The sequence below is a fragment of the Spermophilus citellus genome (assembly GCF_964194105.1).
Source record: "Spermophilus citellus genome assembly, chromosome: X".
Taxonomy (NCBI): domain Eukaryota; kingdom Metazoa; phylum Chordata; class Mammalia; order Rodentia; family Sciuridae; genus Spermophilus; species Spermophilus citellus.
In genome coordinates, this window is record NC_138190.1 from 112,083,316 (window position 1) to 112,098,039 (window position 14,724).

At 36.9% G+C, this 14,724-nt stretch overlaps 1 protein-coding gene across 1 annotated transcript in view; it reads left to right on the top strand.

Annotated features, from left to right (window-relative positions):
* Window positions 1–13,586, top strand: part of LOC308639518 (uncharacterized protein) — a gene marked incomplete at its 5' end in the record, with an annotated part of 56,769 nt that extends 43,183 nt beyond the window's left edge. The window contains one exon of the mRNA XM_081277733.1: window positions 13,058–13,586. Coding sequence (XP_081133859.1) covers window positions 13,058–13,446 — 389 coding nt within the window. The 3' untranslated portion in view covers window positions 13,447–13,586. The remainder of the gene's footprint in view (window positions 1–13,057) is intronic.
* Window positions 13,587–14,724: the final 1,138 nt, after the last annotated feature.

The window sequence follows — 14,724 nt, forward strand, 5'->3', positions numbered from 1 at the left end:
TCCAACTTTAGCCACTAGATGGCAAATGTGCAACAGTAAGCCATGACGCTGCTGGGTTTTCAGAACCCCCCCCCCCAAAGGAATTCTAATAGGATTCTAGGATTAAGGTAGCAAGAAGAGAAATATGGCTGTTTTAAGACATAATGCAATAGCCGTATCAGTGAGTTAAGAGGTAAATTGAACATAACCCAAAGAAAACGATGAAGACATCTCTGGCAATTTGTGAATTAATTGCTTTGACAAAAACAGCCTCAATTTCAAAGTCAGAGTGCAATTAGTGGTTCAGAACAAAAGCCATATACTGCAAGTGAGTGATGGAGTTACTGTTGGATATTTCAAGGTTCATGTCATGAAGTTCTTGTGTGGATTTAAAATGGTATCATTGGCTAGATATCTTGTAGATATCTAGATTTGTTAGAAGGCTTAAAGGTTAAGAATGTCTACCTTGCCTGTGTTTTCAATTCTATTTGACCAACACCTGAGAGACTATCCTAATCAAAAATTGTCAAATACAGAAAAAAATATTTACAATTAGTTCTTTAAAGTGTCATATCTGAACATCACAAACAATTGAAATATCTAATGATAGGGTAAAAGTTCAGAAAATGTTGATGTCTGTTATGGAATATTATGCCTCTTAAATAAATGATAATTAAAATTCTATAAAAACACAGAACATCTTTATCATAGAAGGTTTAGAAAGTATTTAAACTGTCTATCTGGTATATTTAAAAATATACCTTAGAAGAATGACTAGAAGAAGATATAACACTATGAATTACCTTTGAGGGGTAAATCTGGGGATTATTTTTTTCTTCCTATTTTTCCTTACTTCTCAAATGATCTAGCATTTTTCTAAAAGGTCTATCATGAACATTTATTATTTTATTATCTGAATAATAAAGCCTATATTTAAGAAAGGAAAAAGTGTATTATTAGACAAAGGTAGTTCAGCAAATTGAAGATAGAATCAAAATAGATGGGAATTGCATATTTTAATTTTTCTCACATGACCCACTTTTAGGATCATATTTAGGCTGATAATTGGGGAATGAAGAGGACATAAAGTAATGGCATCTTGAGGTAACTAATTTTCACCTTTTCAAGTAAAACTGATTCTTCTGTTTGCATGAGTAGTCATTCACTCCAGATACATGGGAATTGATTTCTAGATAAACTTAAGTTGGGATAGAGGAAGAGGTAAATTATCACCACTCTGAATTATTGTTTTAAACCTATACTTTTACTGAAGATGGGTAAAAATTGTATTTGTTTCCTTTGCTGTATCTTCTTTTTATACTCTTTTCTCATTTATTGGTTCATTCAAAAATAATTATGAAGCACCTACAGCTAATCAGACATTGTGTCACACACAAAGGGTATAGTAGCAAATTAAATGGCTCTAAAGGGACAATAATCATATACAAGTAACCAAATAAATATGAAATTTGAGATAAAAAGAGTTACTTATGTATCTTTTAAAAATTCACATTAATTATTTCCCAAAAGGAAAAAATAAATTATTTCATGCAATTTCAGAATTCTAAGCAACCACTCAACCTAATTCCTATTCATACCAATTAGGTAGAGTTGATAAAGTTTAAGGTAGTTACTCAGTATAGTTGATCTAGTATAAGTATTTGTTCTTATGATTTTTAATGGAAATTTTCCTTGAATTTTTTTATGATTCTCTTAAAGCTTTATTGAATAATACCCAGATTTAATGAATTACAAATTGATAGTCTGTTATTCACAATTCCAAAATTGGCGGGGCAGGGGGGTGGGGGACTCTGAAAACTAAAAAGTGTAGTCTTAAAGCATTTAGTGGCAGAATCTGATACTATTGAAACTAATATGACCATAAAATATGACCTGAGCTGTTATAAAGGTACTTAATGGTTTTATTTATCCCATCAGGCATATTCACAAGTTCTGCTCCAGAAATATTTATGTATTTGATTATGTGGTACTGTTCCAGGGCTGATGGATGTCATTACATTATATTACATAGCATGTGCATCTATTACCTTTCTAAAATTCAAAAAGGTCTCAACTGTGAGAAACACATGTCCCTAGGAGTTTCAGACAAGCAACTGAAGACTTAATTGAAAGTTATGTTAGTATGTCCACTTGAACTTACTTCCTCTTATTTAATTCATGCAAGACTCAAGTCACAGTACCCTAGGATCAGTATAAGTTGCTGAGCATTAGCCTAATAAATTTAATCAACTCCTAATACTTTTTAAATTTTATTTTCTTGGACAATTAAAAAATGAGATCACAGTTAAAGGGCTGGTCTCACAATATAAAATTGAGAAAAAGAGTACAAAAGGCATGAACAAACAATTCTTAAAATGATATCCCAGATAGCCTTAAATATAAAAAAAGAATTGCAAACTCCACTTATAACAAATGAAATGTAAATCAGAACTCTACTGAATACCATTTTTCACATCTCAGTTTGGCAAAAATTCAAAAACTTCATAGTATGCTTGTTGGAATTTGTGGATAAATATTTTGCCCTCGTGCATTGCCAATGGGAATGAAAAACAGTACAAACTCTAGGGTGTAAAAGTCATCAATGTCTAACAAAATTTTAAATACGCATTTACACTTTAAATTAACAATCCTACCTCCAGGCAATTCTTGACTAATTTGGAAGAGAAAGTCATATGCACATTTTACTCACGGTGGCATTATTTACAATCACAACATATTGGAAACTACCTAATTGTCTGCATTTTGGCAGAATATTTAAATAACATCTGCTACACATAAACCATGAAGAATAAGGAAAATATCAATTGGTTAACACTGGGTAATTTTCAGAATATTAAGTGAAAAAAATAAGTTGCAAAAGACTATGAAATAATATATGTTACATTTTGTGTAAGCGAAAACGAAAAGTATGTGTGTGTCTATATGTGTTCTTATTTTTGCTAAAGGAGACACAGGAATGATAAACTAGAAATGAATTAAATTAACATCTACAGCAGGTAGGTGGTGATGGAGTAAGAGTAGTAGAGAAGACAGAGAGACTTTTCAGATTATCATGTTTGTATATAATTTTGCTTTATAAACCATACTATTTTACATACTCAAAAAGGTAACATTTAATTAGCAAGAGTAAAGAAAGCTAAAATTGAATATTAGGGCAAATATATAGTTAATTACTAATCATATTCATAACCAAACCACAAAACACACAGAATTAATCCAAGTAACACTTGAACATATTATTATAACTGTAATCCTCCCTAAAATTTATAAAGACACAAAGAACTACATAGACATCAACAACTTTACTTAGTAGCTTTGTTGTTGTAGTATTCAGTAGTAATTATGAAATCATTTTGCGTGAACTATAAAACTGAGCAAATGAGTAAATATATTGGTAAATTGGTAAAAAATATACATGGAATCAAGTTTCAAAAGGAACAGGAAAAGACAAATATGGAAAGGGCAAAGAAGAACCTCTGGCATTAGATTAGAATTATAGTTATCAGTGTGAACTCAGGAATTCAAAGCTTTGCCCAATGAAATGTCCTAGAAGCAGTGACATCCCAGGAACAATAAGAACATCTAGTATCCAGGTCTTGGTCCCTAAATGTTTTCTTCACTGGAAAGAACCATGAGTCCTTAGAGAAATGTCTGATTTCAGGTCTGGAGAGGGAAAGTGTAAGATTAGCTAGGAGTATCATATTGAGTTAGAATGCAAGAAACTACTCAAATCTTGAAAGACATATGTCAAAAACCATGAGAACCAGCTTGGGGAAGAACCCACTTGATCATTTAAAAAATTGACTATTAAAAATAATAATGAGGGCTGGGGATGTGGCTCAAGCGGAAGCGTGCTCACCTGGCATGCATGCCGCCCGGGTTTGATCCTCAGCACCACATACAAACAAAGATGTTGTGTCTGCCGAAAACTAATATATATATTCTCTTTCTCTCTCTCTCTCTCTTTAAAAAAAATAATAATAATGATAGCATGCTGTGGAGATAGCTCAGTTGGTAGAGTGCTTGCCTTGCATGCACAGGGTCCTGGGTTCAATCACCATAATAATAATAATAATAATAATAGGCCGCAGAGAAGTGATTAATTAGCAAGCAGGGAGGAAAGTGGCTGCCATTCGGTGGAACCCTGCCGGCCAAGCCCGCACTGACCCCCAGGCTGAGTACGGGATTTCAGACGGGGAAGGAAGCGATACAGTCCCATCCCCCACAACGGAGATCCGGGCTGACTGATTCGCCCGGCCTGCCCCGCGGCTACAGAAGGCGGGATGCCGCAGAGAAGCGATTAATTAGCAAGCAGGGAGGAAAGTGGCTGCCATTCGGTGGAACCCCGCCGGCCAAGCCCGCACTGACCCCTGGGCTGAGTACGGGATTTCAGATGGGGAAGGAAGCGATACAGTCCCGTCCCCCAAAACGGAAACCCCTCCAAGGTAATCAGCGGCCACCATCTTGGAGAGCTGAAGTATCCACCGCCACTCTCCGACAGACTGCAACAATAAAACAGGTCTGTGTCTCCTAGGCTCTCCTAGGCTTTCCGGGGGAGGGAGTATCAGAGTGAGCCCGCATAAAGACTAGGGGAAAACTAGAGACACCTGACCTTCAACTCCCCCTCCCATCAGCAGCCAAAACGAAACCTGTCTAGCCAGCGCTGGGGGAGGGGCAAGCAGAAAAAATCAAAACGATAGAGTGCCAGGGATCCCAATAGCCAATTGTGCGATCCCGGGGATCCGGGCGGACTGATTCGCCCGGCCTTCCCCACGGCTACAGAAGGCGGGGCGCCGCAGAGAAGTGATTAATTAGCAAGCAGGGAGAAAAGTGGCTGCAATTCTGTGGAATCCTGCCGGATGAGCCCGCACTGACCCCCGGGCTGAGTACGGGATTTCAGAGGGGGAAGGAAGCGGTACAGTTCTATCCCCCACAACGGGAACAAAACAATAGAGTGCCAGGGTCCCCACTAGACACCCTCTACACCTAACAAACGGCAGGTCCAGAGTACAGTTTGAACTGCCGAGAGCCATCACTCAGGGGAAATCTGGTCTAGCAGGAGAAACCAAGACTAGCAGGAGAAACTAGGGGACTAGAGGCCAGGCCCTCGCGACTGGGTGGCTGGAAACCGCAGGCCTGCCGGCGACAGTACACCCACTGTCCGCGTAACTGGGTGGTAGGAGAACGCCCGCCCGCCGGCTACCCACTGCAGGACGGGGTGCCTAGAGATCGCCTGCCCACCGGCGACAGCCGGCCCGCTGCCCGCGCGACTGGGCGGCTGAAGTCCACTCCCCCGCCGGCGACCGTTCACCCGCCCGCTGCCTGAGATACTGGGCGGCTGGAGACTGCCTGCCTGCCTCGACGGGGAGCTGAAACCAAACAGAGACAGTCCAGTCACACAGCCCCATTAGGACACCCCAGCAAGGACCCTGGGGCCCGTCATAGCAGAGTAGTGACGTCACTGGAGCTCGGCCGGCGGAATTCCTTCCCAGCAGAATCCACGTTAACAGGCACAGTTTAACAACACAAAGAAGAAACAACAGAGTAATACAGAACCAAAACAAACCTATAGAAGAGAGCAGAAACACGGCAATCAAATAGAGCTAGAAAGTAACGTGGACAACATGAGAAAACAAGGGAAAAGAGGAGTACAAACAATACAGGACAACTTAATTCTACAGGAGGACATAGAAACATCAGAAGCAGGGATAGGGAATAAACTCAAGGCCTACCTAACTCGAATGGAAAGGAATATTAGGGAAGATATGAGACAGCAAGTCCAAGCAATAAAAGTATATTTTGAAAACGAATTAAACAAACAAATTCAAATGGCAAAGAACGAGCTCTACCAGGAGATAGAGATCTTAAAAAAAATCAAACAATAATCCTAGAATTGCAGGAAAATATAAACCAAATTAAAAACTCAAACGAGAATATTACAAACAGACTTGATCAGTAGAAGTCAGAACATCAGATAATGAAGACAAGGTTTATCAACTTGAAAAGAATATAGTCAACACAGAAAAGATGCTTAAATCCCATGATCAATCTATTCAAGAGATATGGGATGTCATGAAAAAAACCAAATTTGAGGGTCATCGGGATAGAAGAAGGCACAGAAACTCAAACCAAAGGAATGGACAGCATATTAAATGAAATAATTCTAGAAAACTTCCCAGAGATGAAAGATGAAATGGATTGCCAAATCCTGGAAGCCTACACGACCCCAAACATTCAAAACCATAATAGACCAACTCCAAGACATATAATTATGAAGATAGCCAACGTACAGAACAAGGAGAGAATATTAAAAGCTACGAGAGAAAAGAGGCAGATTACATTCAGGGGTAAACCAATTAGGTTAACGACTGATTTCTCATTACAGACTTTGAAAGCGAGAAGATCCTGGAACAATGTATTTCAAACGCTGAAAAATAATGGATTCCAACCAAGAATACTGTATCCAGCAAAATTAAGCTTCAGATTTGACAATGAAATTAAAATCTTTCACGATAAACAACAGCTAAAAGAATTTGCAGCAAGAAAACCAGCACTACAAAGCATTTTGAGCAAAATACTACAAGAAGAGGAATTGAAAAATAGTGCCCAAAACTAACAGCAGGAGGTGTCTCAATAAAGAGGGAGGAAAATAACCAAAAAGTAAAACCAGCCAAACTAAAATAAATAAATAAAGAAGCATGACTGGAAGTACAAATCATATCTCAATTGTAACCTTAAATGTTAATGGCCTAAACTCACCAATCAAGAGACATAGGCTAGTAACCTGGATCAAAAAAACAAATCCAACAATATGCTGCCTTCAAGAGACTCATATGATAGGAAAAGACATACACAGGCTGAAGGTAAAAGGTTGGGAAAAATCGTACCACTCACATGGCCCTCGGAAGCAAGCAGGAGTGGCCATACTCATATCGAATAAAATCAACTTTAAACCTAAGTTAATCAAGAAGGATAAAGAAGGACACTATATCCTGTTAAAACGAACCATCCACCAACAAGACATAACAATTATCAATTTGTATGCACCAAACAATGGAGCTGCAACGTTCATAAAACAAACTCTCCTCAAGTTCAAGAGTCAAATAGACCACAACACAATAATTATGGGTGACTTCAACACACCGCTCTCTCCATTAGACAGATCCTCTAGACAAAAACTGAATAAAGAAACTATAGAAATCAACAGCACAATCAATAACCTAGATTTAACCGACATATATAAAATATATCAACCATCATCAAGTGGATACACGTTCTTCTCAGTATCACATGGATCCTACTCAAAGATAGACCATATATTATGCCATAAGGCAATGCTTAGTAAATATAAAGGCGTGGAGATAATACCATGCACCATATCTGATCACAATGGAATGAAATTGGAAATCAATGATAAAAGAAGGAAGGGAAAATCCTACATCACATGGAAAATGAACAATATGTTACTGAATGATCAATGGGTTACAGAAGACATAAAGGAGGAGATGAAAAAATTCTTAGAGACAAATGATAATACAGACACAACATATCGGAATCTATGGGAAACAATGAACGCAGTTTTAAGAGGAAAATTCATTTCTTGGAGTTCTTTCCTCAAAAAAAAGAAATAACCAACAAATAAATGAACTCACACTACACCTCAAAAACCTAGAAAAGGAAGAGCAAAACAACAGCAAATGTAGTGGAAGACAAGAAATAATTAAAATTAGAGCAGAAATCAATGAAATTGAAACACAAAAAAACCACTGAAAAAATTGATAAAACTAAAAGTTGGTTCTTTGAAAAAATAAATAAGATAGACAGGCCCTTAGCCATGCTAACGAAGAGAAGAAGAGAGAGAACTCAAATTACCAACATACAGGATGAAAACCGCAATATCACAACAGACACTACAGAAATACAGAAGATAATTAGAAAGTATTTTGAAACCCTATATTCCAATAAAATAGAAGATAGTGAAGATATCGATAAATTTCTTAAGGCATATGATCTGCCCAGATTGAGACAGGAAGACACACACAATTTAAACAGACCAATAACAAAGGAAGAAATAGAAGAAGCCATCAAAAGACTACCAACCAAGAAAAGCCCTGGACCGGATGGGTATACAGCGGAGTTCTACAAAACCTTCAAAGAAGAATTAATACCAATACTTTTCAAGCTATTTCAAGAAATAGAAAAAGAAGGAGCTCTTCCAAATTCATTCTATGAGGCCAACATCACTCTGATCCCAAAACCAGACAAAGACACTTCAAAGAAAGAAAACTACAGACCAATATCTCTAATGAACTTGGATGCAAAAATTCTCAATAAAATTCTGGCGAATCGAATACAAAAACATATCAAAAAACTTGTGCACCATGATCAAGTAGGATTCATCCCTGGGATGCAAGGCTGGTTCAATATATGGAAAGCAATAAATGCTATTCACCACATCAACAGACTTAAAGACAAGAACCATATGATCATCTCGATTGATGCAGAAAAAGCATTTGACAAAGTACAGCATCCCTTTATGTTCAAAACACTAGAAAAACTAGGGATAACAGGAACTTACCTCAACATTGTAAAAGCTATATATGCTAAACCTCAGGCTAGCATGATCCTAAACGGAGAAAAACTGAAGGCATTCCCTCTAAAATCTGGAACAAGACAGGGATGCCCTCTATCACCACTTCTATTCAATTTAGTTCTCGAAGTACTAGCCAGAGCAATTAGACAGACAAAAGAAATCAAAGGCATAAAAATAGGAAAAGAAGAAATTAAATTATCGCTATTTGCGGAAGACATGATAATATACCTAACAGACCCAAAAGGGTCTACAAAGAAGCTGCTAGAGTTAATAAATGAATTCAGCAAAGTAGCAGATTATAAAATCAACATGCATAAATCAAAGGCATTCCTGTATATCAGCAACAAAACCTCTGAAATGGAAATAAGGAAAACCACTCCATTCACAATATCCTCAAAGAAAATAAGATACTTGGGAATCAACCTAACAAAAGAGGTGAAAGATCTATACAATGAAAACTACAGAACCCTAAAGAGAGAGATAGAAGAAGATCTCAGAAGATGGAAAAATGTACCCTGTTCATGGATAGGCAGAACTAACATCATCAAAATGGCGATATTACCCAAAGTTCTCTACAGGTTTAATGCGATGCCAATCAAAATCCCAACGGCATTTCTTGTTGAAATAGATAAAGCAATCATGAAATTCATATGGAAAAACAAAAGACCCAGAATAGCAAAAGCAATTCTAAGCAGGAAGAGTGAATCTGGAGGTATAGCGATACCAGAGTTCAAACTGTACTACAAAGCAATAGTAACAAAAACAGCATGGTACTGGTACCAAAACAGACAGGTGGACCAATGGTACAGAATAGAGGACACAGAGACTAATCCACAAAGTTACAACTATCTTATATTTGATAAAGGAGCTAAAAACATGCAATGGAGGAAGGATAGCATCTTCAACAAATGGTGCTGGGAAAATTGGGAATCCATATGCAACAAAATGAAATTGAATCCCTTTCTCTCGTCATCCACAAAAGTTAACTCAAAATGGATCAAGGAGCTAGATATCAAATCAGAGACGGTGCGTCTGATAGAAGAAAAAGTTGGCTCCGATCTACATATTGTGGGGTCAGGCTCCAAATTCCTTAATAGGATGCCCATTAGCCCAAGAGTTATATACAAGAATAAACAAATGGGACTTACTTAAACTAAAAAGTTTTTTCTCAGCAAGAGAAACAATAAAAGAGGTAAATAGAGAGCCTACATCATGGGAACAAATTTTTACCCCTCACACCTCAGATACAGCCCTAATATCCAGAATGTACAAAGAACTCAAAAAATTAAACAATAAGATAACAAACAACCCAATCAACAAATGGGTCAAGGACCTGAACAGACACTTCTCAGAGGAGGACATACAATCAATCAACACGTACATGAAAAAATGCTCACCATCTCTAGCAATCAGAGAAATGCAAATCAAAACCACCCTAAGATACCATCTCACTCCAGTAAGATTGGCAGCCATTATGAAGTCAAACAACAATAAGTGTTGGCGGGGATGTGGGGAAAAGGGTACACTTGTACACTGCTGGTGGGACTGCAAAATGGTGAGGCCAATTTGGAAAGCAGTATAGAGATTCCTGGGAAAGCTGGGAATGGATCCACCATTTGACCCAGCTATCGCCCTTCTCGGACTATTCCCTGAGGACCTTAAAAGAGCGCACTATAGGGATACGGCCACATCAATGATTATAGCGGCACAATTCACAATAGCTAGACTGTGGAACCAACCTAGATGCCCTTCAATAGATGAATGGATAAAAAAAAATGTGGCATCTATACACAATGGAGTATTATGCAGCACTAAGAAATGACAAAATCATACAATTTTCAGGGAAATGGATGGCATTAGAGCAAATTATGCTAAGTGAAGCTAGCCAAGCCCTAAAAACCAAATGCCAAATCTCTTCTTTGATATAAAGAGAGCAACTAAGAACAGAACAGGAAGGAAGAGCATGAGGAAAAGACTAATAGTAAACAAAGACGAATGGGGGGAGAGTAAGGGAGAGAGAAGGGAAAGCATATGGAAATGGTAGGAGACCTTCAATGATACACAAAATTATAAGAGGTTATGAGGGGCAAGGGGGGGGGAAGGGGAGAGAATTGACCAACAGCAGAGGAGGTAGAGAGGGAAGATGGGAGGGGAGGGGAGGGGAGGGGGCATAGTAGGGGATAGGAAAGGTAGCAGAATACAACAGTCACTAATATGCCATTATGTAATATTGTGGGTATGTAACAGTTGTGATTCTGCAATCTGTATTTGGGGTAAAAATGGGAGTTCAAAACCCAATTGAGTCTAATGTATGAAAGACGATATATCATGAGCTCTGTAATGTTTTGAACAATCAAAAATAATAATAATAATAATAATAATAATAATAATAATAGCAGTGGGTTAAAGCACATTGAATAAAATATAACCCATGAGTACATGGTAATATTAAAAAGGTGTATGTGAAGTTCTTTATAGAAAATTCTATCTAATGAAAAAACTGATGGAAAAACAGCATTTTACAAATACCATAATAATAATTAATTCAACCAAGGATATAAAAAAAAATGATCGATGGACAAAGGTTTAGAAACAAGACATTCACATAGTCTAAAAGTATTGATTGACCTACAATTTACTAATTACAAAGGAGAATGTTGCCTTTTACAATAGAAATCTGTTAAGTACCACATTAACCAAATAAAACATAATCTATGTGACATTTTTGTCACAGATGTTTAACCTAAATCCAATTATAAAGATCAATCAGACTTGCCCAAATTTATAGCCATTACACAAAACAGCTGGCCTAGCTTTCTCAAAAAATGTCAAGTTTCATGAAAAACAAATAAAAAGAGAAAATGGCTGGAGAGCTATTCTAGATTAAAGAGGCCGAACAGGTATGAGAAAGACAAGTAATTTGAGGTCTTTGATTGGACTCTGGATCAGGAAGTGAAGATCTATAAATAACATTAATGGGACAATTGAAGAAAAATATGGGTAATGGAGTGTATATTAGATAATTGTATCACATCATTGTTAAAGTTTTTGAATGTGTTAAGTGTATTGCTAAGATGTATGAGGATATCTTTTTCCTACAACATTTACGGTAAAGAATATAGGAGTGTATTGTAATGAAATATACTAGTTATACTCAGCCTTAAAGAAGAATGAATTTATGGCATTTTCTGGTAAATGGATGGTGCTGAAGAACATCATGCTAAGTGAAATAAGCCCATCTCAAAAAACCAAAGGTTGAATGTTTTCTCTGATATGCAGATGCTAATTCACAATGGGGTCGGGGGTGGGTAGGGGGACTAGGGAAAAATAGAGCTACTTAAGATTAGACAGAGGGGAGTGAAGGGAGGGCAGGGGGATTAGGGTAGGAAGGATAGTAGAATGAATCAGACATTATTACCCTATGTACATATATAACTATATGACTGGTTTGATTCTACATCATGTACAACCAAAAGAATGAGAAATTATACTCCATTATATATCATGTATCAAAGTGCATTCTACTGTCACGTATAACTAATTAAATTCTAAAAAATTTTAAAAAATAAGCACTAAATACATATAGTAGGAGAAGAAAGACCATTTACTTTTTTGTATGTGTCTTTTTATATTAATAATTAGTAGATCTAGGTAACGGGTACATGGTAGTTCATTACATTTTGTGTAGGTTTGAAACTTTTTAAAATAAAAAGTTGTGGAAGGAAAATATAGGTAGGAACTATATGCATTCTGCTTGTATATATACCAGATGGTATATTACAACAAAAGCAAGTCTCCGGCTGCATTCCGCCACATTTAAAACATTAACGATCAGGCAAAAAATGTCATACAACCTGTTCTTCTATGTTCTTTGAATTCATCATCTATCCTTGGCACTTTGTGTGAACATTTCATTTGGAAATGGGTGCACCAACATTCTGATGGCAGGATCAGCAACTCTTATAATTACAACAGACAGCCGATTCCCATATTAAGAATGGAGGCTGGGGGTGGAGGGTTGGCATCAGTCCCAACAGTGCCTTGAATCTGGAGTTTCTTTGAAGCTGTTAGTTGGCTGGGCTTACCAGATCCCTGTATACAAGGGTGAAGTTTCCTGTACAACTTTCTAGCCAACCATAAAATTTGAACTATTCTAAATTTACAAGTGAAGTATTGTTTCTTACTCTAATTTAAAACCCCTATTTTGTATGTTTAGAGCCAACAATTTTCATAGGCGCAGACTGGCATGTCCTTGGGCTACAGAGTGGGACATCCAGCTTCTGATCGGGAACCTTCTTTGCGCTACTGATGAAAGAATGAATTAAAAATGGGTGATGTTGGGGCTGGGTTTGTGGCTTAGTGGTACAGCGACCACCTCACATGTGTGAGGCAATGTGTTGGATCCCCAGCACCACATAAAAATAAATAAAGATATTGTGTCCAACTACAGCTGAAAAAAAATAGGTGATGTTGAGAAAGGCAAAAAGATTTTTGTTCAGAAGTATGCCCAGTGCCACACCGTGGAAAAGGGAGGCAAGCACAAGACTGGGCCAAATCTCCACGGACTGTTTGGGTGGAAGACAGGTCAAGCTGCTGGATTCTCTTATACAGATGCCAACAAGAACAAAGGCAGCACCTGGGGAGCGGATACACTGATGGAGTATTTGGAGAATCCCAAAAAGTACATCTCTGGAACAAAAATGATCTTTGCTGGCATTAAGAAGAAGGGAGAAAGGGCAGACCTAATAGCTTACCTCAAAAAAAAAAAAAAGCCACTAATGAGTAATAGCTACTGCCTTATTTATTACCAAACAGAAATGTCTCTTGGCTTTTTTATGTGCACCATAATTTAATTGATGTGATACACCAGAAATCAAATCATGAATGACTGAAAAAATTATTTTTGTTGGACAATCCTGATTTAAGTAAAACTGACTTGTAGTTAAATTAATATTTTGGTTATATTCCCACTTCAGTAAATTCTATCACTGTTTCCCCTTTTTAAAGTTATGGTTGGACTTAATTAGTAATGCTCAGTATTTCACAAAAATGGTGAATGACATCTGAAAACTGGTTTTATATTTAGGTTTATAGAACTAATTATGTGAATATGTTTAAATATGGGGGAAATCCCTTCACTCAGAACCAAGCATGATTCACATTTGTTTCAATTTGTGTTCACTAGCCTATTAAAGGCAGTGGTTGAAGATAAGGAAGCAGTGTCTACTATATATTTTTGTTGACCATGCCAATTTAATTAGAATTCCCTGTATCTAAAATGCTGTTATTTCCTTATGGAAAGGCATTTTAGTGTGGTTTATATATGATATTAAATAAAGAATATTTAACACTTCTCACATTTTATAATTGGTCTATAAGTTCAGATGCTTTTAAGTCAGCATAATACAATAACAAGTTAGACTTTACTTTTTAATTCTTTATTTTGTAAGACTAAGTTATCATTCAGGATTGTTTTTAAACAGCTATTCAGAAACAATACTATGGAACATCTTGATGGTTGGTAGTGGTGCTTTTTGCCAACTTATTAGATGGAAAGATTAAGGTAAAAGAGATATACCCATCAGTACAAATTTCTAAAATATGTTACCATAAGATTTAAGATAATTAAAAACAATCACAGATCATGAAAAAAAAGAACCAAAAATTTGAAGAATTTGAAGCATATTGTTGGAATAATAACTACCCATCACAGGAATGTGGATCTTGGATACTTCACATGTTAACTAACTGTGCCTGGATTATACATTAATATTTACTTATACCCATACCTTCATCATATTGTATATAGCAAAGTGTTATAAAATACAAATTAATGTAAGCTCAATTTCTTCCTTTATGCAAATAATTATGCTCTCTTTTTAAAATATGATATTTGCTGAACTTGGTTGTTCACTTATTCATGAATTTATTCATTTATTTATTCATGAATTCATGAATTCTCTCATTAAATATTTAACACATTTATTGAGTGGTTGTTATGTATGGGATATTGCATTTTGTGTTAAAGAGGATACAAAGAGAGATAAGATATAGTGCTTGGGGCTGGGGCTGTGGCTCAAGCGGTAGCGCGCTCGCCTGGCATGCGTGCGGCCCGGGTTCGATCCTCAGCA